The sequence below is a fragment of the Acinonyx jubatus genome, chromosome D4 (genome assembly GCF_027475565.1).
Source record: "Acinonyx jubatus isolate Ajub_Pintada_27869175 chromosome D4, VMU_Ajub_asm_v1.0, whole genome shotgun sequence".
Taxonomy (NCBI): Eukaryota; Metazoa; Chordata; class Mammalia; order Carnivora; family Felidae; genus Acinonyx; species Acinonyx jubatus.
Window position 1 is genome coordinate 38,978,426 of NC_069391.1, and position 13,806 is coordinate 38,992,231.

Sequence of the window (13,806 nt, forward strand, 5' to 3'; positions counted from 1 at the left end):
AGTGGTGTTTAGTGAGGCTCATGGCTGCCATATTGGCCAATATAGGTAGAGAACATTTCCATCATCACAGAAAATTCTATTGGGACACCCTGGGGGACATCTGGACAGATGAAGATTTCCAGTGGGTACCTGGAAATAGGAGTGTGAATCTTGGAGGAGAGATGGGGACTGGGGAGGTGATTTAGGAGTTACTGGGAAACTAGGGTGGGTGTACTAGAGAGGTTGTAGAAGTGGATGAGTTCTTTCAGAGAGTAGAAAAACAAGAAAAGCAGGCATAAGTGAAAATTCTAGAGAATACAACATTAAGGAGGCTGGCAAAAGAAGAAAAGGTTTTCAAAAGAGACCAAGTATATGTACCCTGTAGTCCCATATACTTTACTTGCCTCTTCAATTTTATGTTGTATATCTTGTATCAGAGGCAGTGCCCTGCATGCAGTAGGGTACAAACAGAATTTCCAAGAGGTTAATTTTATTTTTTAGGTCTTGGGAGTTACCTTCATGTGGTCATTGAATCAGGGAATTCTGTTCTGGGTGGGGCAGATTAGGCCACCTCCAAAGATATCTAATACCATTTTTAGAATACAGGACTAGGAAGTATAATCTTTTGACCTTACTCTACCCATCACCCTCCTTCTCTATACTTCCCTTCATGCTCAGCTATGATTTTCTGGATTATGTTTAAATCATTCCCTTACAATAACCTCTTTCTAGCCCTTCTGTCTTCATTCACTTAGTTTAGGGGTGAGCAACCTTTTCCTGTAAAGGGCCAGATGTACTCTATGTTGTATAGTCTTTTTTTTTTTTGTAACTCTTCGAAGATGTTAAAACAATTTTCAGCTTGTGGCCTCTTTAAAAACAAGTCACATGCCAAATCTGTCCTGCAATAGTTTGCTAACCTGTTACCTAGCAGGACCTCCATCTGGATGAACCCAGCTCTTCAGTTGTGCCTACATGCATCCTCCTGAGTGTTTTTGAAGGAAATTAGGAACTGCAGGTTGGTGTCACCATAAGAACACAATCCCAAGTGAACAAGTTTCTTTAGTGTTCTTGCTCATTGGTATAATGGGTATAGTTCACACCTTTTACTTTCTCAAACCTTCCACTTGTCTCTACCGCAGGCTTTCCATAGTGGCTGGGCAGTTCTGATCAGTGCCAGGTTTGGGCAAACACAAACCCTATCTGCTCACCAAAACAATACCCCTCTAGCATGTTAGTAGAGACATTGCCCACCCATTTGGTCTTGACTGGTTTGTTCGTCTGTCCTCAGCCAACTGGGTGGCCTGCTGATCCAGGATTGCCTCATCTGGGATTATTGGACTCTGTGTAGTCATCTTCCAGCACATTAGCCTGAGCTTGTTTACCTGGTGGTCACAGGGGTCTGAGAGAGAGAGAAGTGTGGAGTCTCAAGACCTGGGCTCAGAATTGACATCATCATTTCCTCTTTTTTTTTTTTCTCCCTATAGTAAGTCCTAAGACCAAGCTGATTCTAGGGGAAGGAAAAGAGACCAGTATTGATGGGAGGAGCTACAAAATTGCATTGTAAGAGGTATAAGTATTGGGAAAAGTGAAGAATTGTAACTTTTGCATCCAACCTACCATAGCATCCAGGTTTGCTCCACTCAATGGAGAAAGCCTTCTTCCTCTAGGCCTTTAGTCCTCACACTTATGTGTGCATCTGTAGCATGTGGAAGGTTTGTTAAAACATATTTCTGGGGCCCACACCTTCAAAATGTCTGGGATGCCAAGAATTTGCTTTTCTAACAGGTTTCCAGGTGGTTCTGATGTTACTGGCTGGCAGACCACAGTTGGAGAACCACTGTTCTGGGACATATACCCTCTGCATGTGCTGTGGATTTCACTTACCTCACTTTAATAGGAATTTTGATTTTTAAATTATCCTCTTTTTTCCTGTATCTCCTGCTTTTTAGTTCCTTAGCTACATGTTACTTAGTTACTTTGCTACTCAGAATGAGGTCTGTGGACCAGCAATATCAGCATCACCAGCGTCAGCTTCTTAGAAATGCAGAATCTCAGACTTACTAGGTCAGAATCAGTACTTTAATAAGACCTGTGAGTGATTCTTGTGCATTCGTGTTTGAGAAGCACTGCCTGTGGATCATTCTCATCAGCAAGCGAGTATGTTCTTGATTTCCTCCTACAAGCCTTCCTGTCTTCGAACGTCCCATGCTAATAGATGGCACGCCCATTCATGCAGCTGCTCAGGCTAAAGAGGAATTTTCCTTGACTTGTTTCTCACATATCCCACATTCAGTTCATGACCACACTTTACCACTTCCACAGCTTTGCTCCCAATCCAGGATGCCATGATCTCTCACTTGGACTAGTGCTGGTACCAGCTTCTTACCTGGTCAGTAGGCTTCCACCTGTCTCCCTGCAGCTTGTTTTCTTCCAGTCAACCACAGTGAGCCTTTAAAAACAGGTCTTGTTATAACCCCCAAATCCTGCAATGGTTCTGCATCATATTTAAAATCAAAACCCAAACTGGGGTGTCTGGGTGGCTCAGTTGGCTGAGCATCCAGCTCTTGGTTTCAGCTTAGGTTGTGATCTCGCAGTTCGTGGGATCAAGCCTCGCTGACAGCTTGGAGCTTGCTTGGGATTCTCTTTCTCCTCCTCTCTCTGCCCCTCCCCTGCTTGTGCTCTCTCTCCCCAAATAAATAAACTTAAAAAAAAAAATCAAAACCAAAGTCCTTAGTGTGGTCTGTCAGGCTGTATGTGAACTGCCTTGGCCACCTCTCTCCTCTCTTTCCCCAGCCCACTTTATTCTAGTGACTCTTCTCCCCTTCTTTTCTTTTCTTTTCTTTTCTTTTGCAGACCTGGTTCACCCCTGTTTTTTTGTACTATGTGTTTTTTTTTTTTTTTTTTATTTTCTCTTTGCACTTTGTTTTAGAATGCTCTTCACCCAAATGGCATGCTATCTCACTTCACTTAGGTCTCCCTTGAGTCACTCATCTAATATAAGCAGCCCTCATTACTGTTTATTCCCTTATCTTGCTTTATTTCTCCTTCCTGAACTTGCTGTTACCTAACATCTTTCTTTCACGGTAGAATACGATACGTTTTAAACCTGTCTTCTTCATTTTAGTCTTGGTGCTACTATTCTCCTAGTTGCTCAAGCCAATGCCTGGAATGTAGCCTTGATTTTTTTTCCCCTCTTCCTTTCCCACTTCCTTCACTCAATCCTATGTCTAAAGTATATCTGGAACTTTTCATTTCTTATACTCTGCATTGCCACTGTCCTCATCTTTGCTCTCATCCTCTCTTAACTTGAGTCAGCTCCCATCGATCTACCCATTCCACATAGGAGCCAGAGAGAAAGTCTTTTAAAAAATGTCATCAAATTATGTTACTCCTTGCTTAAAATCCTGCAATGTGTTTCCATTGTACTTTATTCTTTGCCTTACAAGGCCCTTTCATCAATTCAGTAACACTCCATGCCATTTATCACTTGTTCAAGAAATTCCTGATACAAATCACTTTTTCTCTTTGACTCATTTGTGCTTTCTGTCCCCTTGTATGGAATTCCCCCCCTTCCTATTTTTTTGAATAATTCATTCCTTCTCTTTCTTAAGGACTCAGCTGAAGTGTGACCTACCTAGAAAGACCTACCACTGCATTAAAACAGTTTTTTTCAATCTCCTTTATTTTCTATCTCATGGCTCTATTTGCTTTCTTAATATTTCACATTTGCTTGAAAGACACCTTTAAGAAAATGAAATGGTAAGTCACAGACTAGGAGAAAACATTTGAAATACATATATTTGACAATGGCCTTATATCTAGAATAAATAACTTATAAGTTCATAATACAAAGAAAACCCAATCAGGCAAAGGATGGAAACTAATGCCTCACAAAGGAAGATATGTAAATTGCCAACAGGTACATGCAAATGTTCTCATATCATTAACTATTTGAAGAGTTAAAACAACAACAATACACTATTTCACATTGACCAAGATGGCAAATTGACCCATGTGTAGCTACTGGAGCTCTCTGACTCTACTGGTGGGAATGCAAAATAATACATACAGTTTGGGAAACAGGTGGGAGATACCTGTTAGGTTAAACATGCAGGTAGGACCTACACAACCTGGGGGAAGCAGTTAACACATACACATTTTCCAAAACTCAGTGAATCATACACTTAAAATCTGTGCATTTATTGAATCTAAACTTTACTGCTATAAAAGCAAAATGAAGAAAAAAAAAAAAAGTTCCCAGGGATCCTCCTCCGTCCCTCTGGGCCAGCGAGCACTTGCAGGTTGGCTAACGTCAGGAAAACGCGGTCAGGGAGGCGGGGAACTGGGGCAGCCCCGCTTCCGCGAGCCGCCAAGCCCTGGCCCGTTCACCACTGGTTGTGGTTTCGGTTTCCATTTCCCTTCTGCAGTTTAGGTTCCCCGGCGGCTCCGCCTCTCCGCTGGGCCAGTACACCCTCTCAGAAAATCCCTCCTGGCCGGCCGCTGGGCTTTAAAGGGAGTGGGGCACCGGTGAGGTAGGACCTCGCGGGGAGCTGAGCCACTGGGATGACGGCGGAGGAGAGGAGGAATCTGCGCGCCTTCCAGGACTATGTCATCAAGATTCTGGACCCTACCTATATCCTGAGCTACATGTCGCCCTGGTTTAAGGACGGTGAGTGGTCCCCAGCGGCCCGAGCCCCTTGAAGCAAGGAAACAGTTTAGGACTTGTTTTTCCCGTGCTTTTTTCCTTTCTTTTAATCAATACAAGTAGCCTGCTAGGAACCCGGGTGTTGAGGCAAGATCCCTAAAGCATTTTTAAAAATTATTTTATTTTTTAAATTTTATTTAAATCTAAGTTAACATAGTGCAATAATGATTTCAGGAATAGAATTTGATGATTCACTTACATATAACACCCAGTGCTCATCCCAACAAATGCCCTCATTAATGCCCATCACTGATTTAGCCCATCCTCCCACCCAACACCCCTCCAGCAACCCTCAGTTTGGTCTCTATATTTAAGAGTCTCTTACGGTTTGCCTTCTCTGTTTTTATCTTATTTTTCCTTCCCTTGTCCTAGGTTCATCTGTTTTGCTTCTTCAATTGCCACCGCATTTTAGACTAGAAATTGCTAGGAGGAGCCTTTGGAAGTTCAGATGGGGAACTGAGTCCTAGAGAAGTGCTATGACTTGTGTAGGGGTGCATGTCTAGTCTGGTTCAAAGCTGGATAAACCAATCATTGTCCACTTCATGTATTTCCTTTAATGGTTATGTCTAATGTGTCTTCAGCTTTGTACCAACATCGAGATTAAAGAATAAGATTTAGGCCCTTCTTTAAAATACTATGCAGCTCAAGATTTTGGGGGTGGGAGACTGGTGAGGACAGATGTACACTAATGATTACAAAATGCTATGAGAGCTCCAAGGTAATTGACCCTTACTCTTGCTGTGTCTTATTTGCAATGACTGGAAGGTTGAGAGGAGCAAGACTCTCTGGACTGAATGGCTGCAGGCTTCAATTCAGGTGTTTCTGTCTAGCTTTTGAGACACATGATGATGGATGAATGCCATATTGTAAATTTGAATCCAAGTGCCCTGTGCTGGAGATGAGCAGAGGCTTTAAGAAAAGAGGAAAAGGGAGGTGGTGCCTAGAAGGAGTTGAGATGAGAGAAGGGATCTGGCAACTCCTTTTCAGGCTCCAATTGCTCAAATATCTTTCCTGATGTGAGGCAGTTTTGGGAGATTACCTGAAAGCAGACAGGTAATTTGAAGGCTAATTTCTTTGTAAAACCAAGGGTTGTGGAGTGAGGAGTGAAAGAATACCATTAACAAAAGTGGGCTTCTGCTTTCTAGTTGTGCTCAGGGAGAAGTAACAAAGTAACATTCTAATGAGCCACAGAGTTGCTTGGGCCTCTGAAGAATATAAGCCCCTGCAAGAATCTCTTCTAGAAATCTTGGAATGAATGGAACACTAACAAACTGTTGTGAATCCCATTCTTTCTTGCACTCATGTGTCCATTCGATGAACAACTCATATGTTAGGCAATATGCTAGCATTGGAGAGAATTTACACACTTACTACATGTATTATCTAATAGGAAGCATCATGCTAGGAACTGAAAAATCAGTGGTGAGTGTGATAGAAATGATCCTGACCTAACAGAGATAAGAGTGTGTATGCGGAGAAAGACAGACACCATATGTTTTCACTCTTATGTGGATCCTGAGAAACTTAACAGAAACCCATGGAGGAGGGGAAGGAAAAAAAAAAAAAAAGAGTTAGAGAGGGAGGGAGTCAAAGCATAAGAGACTCTTAAAAACTGAGAACTGAGGGTTGATGGGGGATGGGAGGGAGGGGAGGGTGGGTGATGGGTATTGAGGAGGGCACCTTTTGGGATGAGCACTGGGTGTTGTATGGAAACCAATTTGACAATAAATTTCATATATTGAAAAAAAATACATTTGATACTGTGATGAGCACTGGGTATTGTATGTAAGTGATAAATCACTAAATTCTATACCTGAAACTAATACTGCACTGTATGTCCATTAGTTGGAATTTAAATAAAAACTTGACAAAAAAAAAAAGTGTGTATGCGAAGGCAGGTTGCTAACTAAGTACACCATAAATGATGAAATGTGGTAATTACTCTGATGGAAAACCATAGTGTGCTTTGGGAGCACATAGACAGCATAGTTTTTAATATATATAGTGGTTTTAATTTATAGTTATAGTGTAATCACAAAGTACCAAACGGGAAATAGAAAAAGCTAGCTGCAGAACACTATAGTATTGTCTTATTTTTGAATGTTAAAGAAACAATAGAAGTTTCGTTTCCAGCTTCTTACCAAGGGCAAGTGATACCATTTAGTTGGTTTATATTTTTCCTGTTCATTTCTTTATTCTTTATAATGTGCACATGTATCCATAAACTTTTTTCTTTCTTCTCATCTTTTTCTGTTTTCCGTTAGATTGATAAAGTTTCTCTATCCCCTATTTTTTTTTTCTTGGATGCTTTGGAATCTCTGAATTCTATTGGTTAACCTTAATTGTGACAAGTATACTCTATCAGGATTCAGTTAGGGAGCTGAGACATGAGTGTTGTAGCTGGATATAAACTTTCTGACTCATTTTCCCCCCTAGAAGTGGGAGCTTATCTACACTCTCCTTATGCCCAAAAATTCATTCCCCATGAATGAATACACCAAATACACCAATATGTTTAAATTACACCAGCAATATCCAATATCTCTTTTACCATAATCTTTGTCTCCACATGTTGGATATTGTACACTAGTTGAATCTTGGGAAAGGAGAATTGAAGCCATGTTTCTTCTGGAGAGCTTGCATGGTCACTAGGGTGCTGCAGGGCTTTACTTATTTACTGGTTGTCCAGGATGTTTCAAGGCAGACTAGGTTGTGGGCTATAAGTTTTTTTGCAATATCCCTTTGGAGTAGAAGGCTAACCCTTATCTTGGAGGGGCCCTCCGTGAGCAGTATTCTGAGTATTTACCCATTCCTTCAGTAACATTTTCTGGACCATACATGAGCCAGACGCTTTGTTGATAATTAGAATACAAAGATGAAGACAAAAATGGATACAACATGTCCATGATCACTGTCAATGGGAAAAGATAGACACTCAGACAGTTACTGTGTACTATGCAGTGCCAGTGCTCTAGTCAGAGGCATGTAAAGAGACCAAGAAAGCACAGAAAAGAGATCAAGAAATTCTACCTTGAGAAGCTGGCTATGGAATCACAGAGTGGCCAGGATGGCAAAGGTAGTAGGAAAGTACCAAAATAGAATTTTCCCTGCATTGAACTCCCAGTGCTTTTGAGGAAGCAGGAGATATCAGGACTAGGTAGCAGCAGGGTGGACCTGACCTTGTGCAGAGTGAAGCTAACCTGCCCAGGATGCAGCAAGACAGTTTCCCTGGGAAGGTTTCAGCTGTGACTGGGACTTATCTGGACCTTCATGCGGGAGAGCCAGTTATGGCTGGTGGAATGTCTAAGGAAAGAATGAAGGGCAAGGAGGCCTGGGAGTAAGAACCCACCTCTAAGGATAGAGTCTAGGAACAGGATTAACTATCCCAAAGGATAGGGTACAGTTGTGTGCCCAGGGAAGTTGGGGTAGGCAACAAGATTGTGTTGTCCCTAAAAAAGATACGTTGAAGTCTTAACCTCCACTACCTCAGAATGTGAACTTATTTGGAAATAGGATCTTTATAGAGGTAATCAGTTAAGGTTGAGGACGTGCTGGCGTAGGGTGGGATCCTAATCAATGTGGTTGGTGTCTTCATAAGAAGATAGCCATGTGAAAATACAGAGAGACAAAGAGAATGTCATGTGAAGATAGAGGCAGAGATTGGAGTGATGTGGCCACAAGACAGACAAACAGAGGGGAGAATAACATGAAGAAAGAGGCAAAGATTTGATGTGGCCACAAACCACGGAATGCTAGGAGCTGGAAGGGAAGTGGGATGTATTGTCCCTTAGAGCCTTCAGAGGAAGTGTGTTCCTGCCAGCATCTTGATTTCAGACTTTTGGTCTCTAGAACTGTAAGAGAATAAGTTTCTATTGTTTGAAGGCCACCAGTTAATGCTAATTTGTTATTGCAGCCACAGAAAACTAATATGGATAGATAAACTAAAAAACAGAAGTGTTGGCAAGGATGTGTTAAAAAATTGGAATCCTCATGCATAGGGGCACTTGTACCCCACTGTTTATAGCAGCACTCTCAACAATAGCCAAATTATGGAAAGAGCCTAAATGTCCATCAACTGATGAATGGATAAAGAAATTGTGGTTTATATACACAATGGAATACTACGTGGCAATGAGAAATAATGAAATATGGCTTTTTGTAGCAATGTGGATGAAACTGGAGAGTGTGATGCTAAGTGAAATAAGTCATACAGAGAAAGACAGATACCATATGGTTTCACTCTTATGTGGATCCTAAGAAACTTAACAGAAACCCATGGAGGAAGGAAAGGAAAAAAAAAAAAAGTTAGAGTGGGAGAGAGCCAAACATAAGAGACTGTTAAAAACTGAGAACAAACTGAGGGTTGATGGGGGATGGGAGGGAGGGGAGGGTGGGTGATGGGTATTGAGGAGGGCACCTTTTGGGATGAGCACTGGGTGTTGTATGGAAACCAATTTGACAATAAATTTCATATATTAAAAAAACAAAATTGGAATCCTCATAAATTGCTGGTGGGCATGTAAAACAGTATAGCTCCTTTGGAGAGCAGTTTGATAATTCCTTACACTGTTAAATGGAGTTACCATATGACCCAGCAATCTCACACATAGGTATAAACTCGAGAAATGAATACATATGTGTACGTAAACACTTGTACATGACTGTTCATTGCATTGTTATTCAGAATAGCCAAAACGTGGAAACAACCTAAATGCTCATTAACTGATGAATGGATGGACAACAGGTGGTGTATCCATACAGTAATATATTATTCAGCAATAAAAAGGAATGAATGTACAAGCTACAGCATGGATGAATCTTGAAAACGTTATGCTTCAGTGGAAGAACTCACTTACAAAGACCACATATTGTATGATTTCATTCATATGAAATCTCCAAAGTAGGCAAATCTGTAGAGACCCAAGTAGATTAGTGGTTAGCTAAGGGGAAGGGAGATGGGAGTGGCTGGTACAAGATTTCTTTTTACTAGTCAGAGTGTACTAAAATTAGATAGTAGAGATAGCTCCACAACTCTAAAAACCATTGAATTTTGCACATTGAAAGTGTTAACTTTACTGTTCCAAGACAGAGACCTTGGCAGAGAAGGAGGCTATCCCTTCCTTTCTTCATTCATTCATTGTCTATTATGTGCTGGGTCCTCTTTTAATCTCTGAGGATACAGTGGTTAACCAGTCAGGCAACTGGTTTACTTCTTGGAATTTACATTCCACTGACAATAGGGGGAAAAAAAGGGACACTATCAAGTGTCAGGTCATTTGAAGGCAACCATTTGGTCACCACCCCAGACATGGAGTTAGTGTGTCAGGTTAGCAAGACCACCAGCAGTTGGGTGGATAGTTTTCTGCTACTTGGTCTCATTGTGTTTCTGTTTAGCTTCTCTTGTGTGCCGTATTTCATGCCATTCAAGCAAAAACCTAGAAAGAGGACCATGAAGATATCACTCCATTTCTAACTCTTTCTGAGTCCAGTGTAATTAAAGATGCCATGGAGTGGTCCTATCCTCACACGCTTTTAGTCCTACAGTTAATTCAGACTTTTGAACAAGAGATTATCAAAATGTTGGAAGAAGACTTTGTTCTTCCATCTAATCCAGTGCTATAATGACTTCTTTGTTGTGGGGGTGCTTTCTCAGGGATTGTTAAGAAACTCCCTTTTTAAGTGATTGCTTTAGAGCATGTTCCCAGACTTCCATACCAAACTAGAAGAAGTTTCTGGAGAGGATGGGTGGGTGGGCTTAGTTGGTGAAGAATGGCCATACTCTGCCTGAACGGAGGGCTTGCTGCCTTCTTGCCTTCCATTGCTGTGATTTGTTAAAATCACCATCCCCATTTGATTAGGTCTGACAACGCTTTGCAGGTTTTTCTTCCAGTGATTAGTGATTCTGCAGTTTGATGAGTCACTCTCGCTTCTGTTTATAGATGAAGTGCAGTATATTCGGGCTGAGAAAAACAATAAGGGCACGATGGAGGCTGCCTCACTTTTTCTTAAGTTCCTATTGGAGCTCCAGGAAGAAGGCTGGTTCCGTGGCTTTTTGGATGCCCTTGCTCATGCAGGTTAGTTCATTATTCTTACAAATCAGAGTATGTTATTTGACTGTTTCAAAATGCTGTAAAAGTGAAATACTATTAATTTTGAGCTATCCCCATGTACTTCCTGTTTCTTAATCTGAGGCAATGTAAGGGATTATTTTCAGTCAGATAATATAATTGCCTACCTGAAATATCCACAGGGAGCTACAGAGTGATTATTGGGAGAGTTTATTATTGGGCAAGTATATTAGATATAAGATGAAAATACAAAAATTAGTTGCATTTCTGCACCATACACAAAAATAAACCCAAATTGGATTAAAAACTTAAATGCAAGACCCAAAAGCAGAAAATTCCTAGAAGAAAACATAGGAAGTAATTTCTTTGACATCAGCCACAGAAACATTTTTCTAGATTTGTCTCCTTTGGCAAGGGAAATAAAAGCAAAATTAAACTATTGGGACTACAACAAATAAAAAGCTTTTTTTACACAGCAAAGGAAACCATCAACAAAACAAGAAGACAACCTACTGAACGGGAGAAGTTACTTGCAAATGACATATCCAATAAGAGGTTAATATCCAAAATATATGAAGAACTTCTACAACTCAACGCCAAAACCCCCAAACAATTCAGTTAAAAAGTGGGCAGAAGATGTGAGTGGACATTTTTCCAAAGATAGCCAGATGGCCAACAGACACATGGAAAGATGCTCAACATCACTCATTATCAGAGAAATGCAAATCAGACCACAATGAGATAGTCCCTCACATCTGTCAGATTGGCCAAAATAAAAAACACCAGAAATAATAATTATTGGTGAAGATATGGAGAAAAAAGGACCCTTGTGCACGGTTAGTGGGAATGCAAACTGGTTCAGCCACTGTGGAAAACAGTATGGAGGTATCCCAAATATTAAAAATAGAATTACTGTATGATCCTATAATTCCACTACTAAGTATTTACCCAAAGAAAACAAAAACACTAATTCAAAGGGATATATGCACCACTATGTTAATTGCAGCATTATTTACAATAGCCAAGATATGGATGCAAGTGTCCATTCATAGATGAATGGGTAAAGATGTAGTATATATACTATGGAATATTACTCAGCCATAAAAAAGAATGAAATCTTGCCATTTGCAACATGTATGGATCTATAGGGTGTAATGCTAAGTGGAATAAGTCAGGCAGAGAAAGACAAATAGCATAACATTTCACTCATAGGGGGAATTTAAGAAAGAAAACGAACAAAGAAAAAGATAAAAAATAGACTCCTAGATATAGAGAACAAACTGGTTGTTGCTAGAGGGGAAGTGGTTATGGGGAGGTGGGTGAAACAGATAAAGGGGATCGAGAGTACACTTACCGTGATAAGCACTGAGTGAGTAATGTATAGAATTGTTGAATCACTATGTTGTGCACCTGAAACTAATTTAACATTATAATTTTACTGAAATAAAAATAAAGCATAAAAATTAGTTGCATTTCTACGCACCAGAAGCAAATAGAAAATGTAGTCCAAAATGGATACCACTTACAATAGTCACAAAAGTTGTAATGTATTTAGGAAAAAACCTAGCAAAAGATGTGTAAGGTCTGAATGGAGAAAATGATAAAGCGTTATTGCAAGATATTAAAGAAGTCCTATTGAAGTGGAGATATATACCCATGCACATTGAGAGGAAGACTTAATACCATAAAAATATCAGCTCTCTCAACATTGATATTTATATTCAGTACAATTGTTATTCCTTCTCAGCCTTTTGACTAAAATCAAGTGTTATATTCAATACAACTTTAGTAAAAATACTACATGCTTTTTCATGCACTTGACAAATTTCTAAATTATTCTAAAATGTAAATGGAAGAATTATGATCTAAGAATAGGACATTCCTAAAGAAGAATTAAATAGGCTGGGGTTTCCTCTTCTAGATAACAAGATTTATTTTAGAGCCATAGGCATTGAGACAGCTTAACGTTGATCCTGGCATTGACCAACTGACCAATGAACTAGAGAGCCTTCAATTAAATTCCTATATTTATGAAAACCTGATATATTTGAGACCACTTGAAAGGGAGGACCATTAGGAATGGAGGGACTTTTAATAAATTTCAGTATGCCATTATAGACAGAATGATGTTAAAAACCAAATAAACCCTAACTTACATACCCATGTAAAACAAATTTGTATTCCTTAGCTCATTCCATTCACACATACATACAAAATGAATTCACCAGAATTAAAGACTTAATTCCAAAAGGCAAAAATTTAACAATCGTAGAAAAGAATATAGAATAATAATTTATGACCTTGGGGTATAGCAGGATTTATGAAACGATACATTAAAGCATTATCCATAAAAGACAAATTGACAAATCTGATTACATTAAATTAAAAACATCTCTTTATCACAACACTAAAGAAAGTGAAAAAACAAATCACAAACTGGAGAGGATTAATAGATGAGATTAATAGATTCTAGATTAATATCTAGAATGTGTTAAAAAGGCTTTAAAATTAATTATAAAAAGAAAGAAAACATCCACAGGGCAAAAGTGTGAAACCAACATTCCAAAGAATAGGAAGTAGAAAAGGTTAATAAACATAAGAAAAGATTCTCAGCCCAATAGCAATTAGGGAATTGTGAATTAGGATAGCATTTTATTAACTACTAGATAGCAAAATTTAGGAAGTCCAACAAAGTTAAGACTTGGAAAGGATATTTAATCACGGGAAATCTTAAATGTCCCTATACAGAGTATAAATTAATACAAATATTTTGAAAAACAATTTGGCATCATCTTGTATGGGTCAACTCTCTTGTATCCCTCTATCCAAGAGTTTCACTCTTAAGTATGTGCCCTAGAAAAACTCACACATATATTCCAGAATACACATACAAGAATGGTGGTAGAACACTTGTAATAACAAAAGCAACCAACCAACCAACCAAAACTGGAAGCAACCCCAATGTCTTTCAGGAAGAAAATAGATAAATAAATTCTACAATATTGACACTTGGCCCATTATACCTCAGTGAAAATGTATGAACACAGCCACACA

At 39.4% G+C, this 13,806-nt stretch overlaps 1 protein-coding gene across 3 annotated transcripts in view; it reads left to right on the forward strand.

Annotated features, from left to right (window-relative positions):
• Positions 1 to 3,966: 3,966 nt before the first annotated feature.
• RIGI (RNA sensor RIG-I) overlaps positions 3,967 to 13,806 on the forward strand; it is a 38,712-nt gene continuing 28,872 nt past the window's right edge. The window contains exons 1-2 of one of the 3 annotated variants that reach the window (XM_015073475.3): positions 3,967 to 4,648; positions 10,624 to 10,758. In XM_015073475.3, the coding sequence (XP_014928961.1) occupies positions 4,543 to 4,648; positions 10,624 to 10,758 (241 nt within the window). In that variant the 5' untranslated portion in view covers positions 3,967 to 4,542. The remainder of the gene's footprint in view (positions 4,649 to 10,623; positions 10,759 to 13,806) is intronic. The other 2 variants (XM_015073469.3, XM_053205008.1) reach the window with 2 other exon arrangements.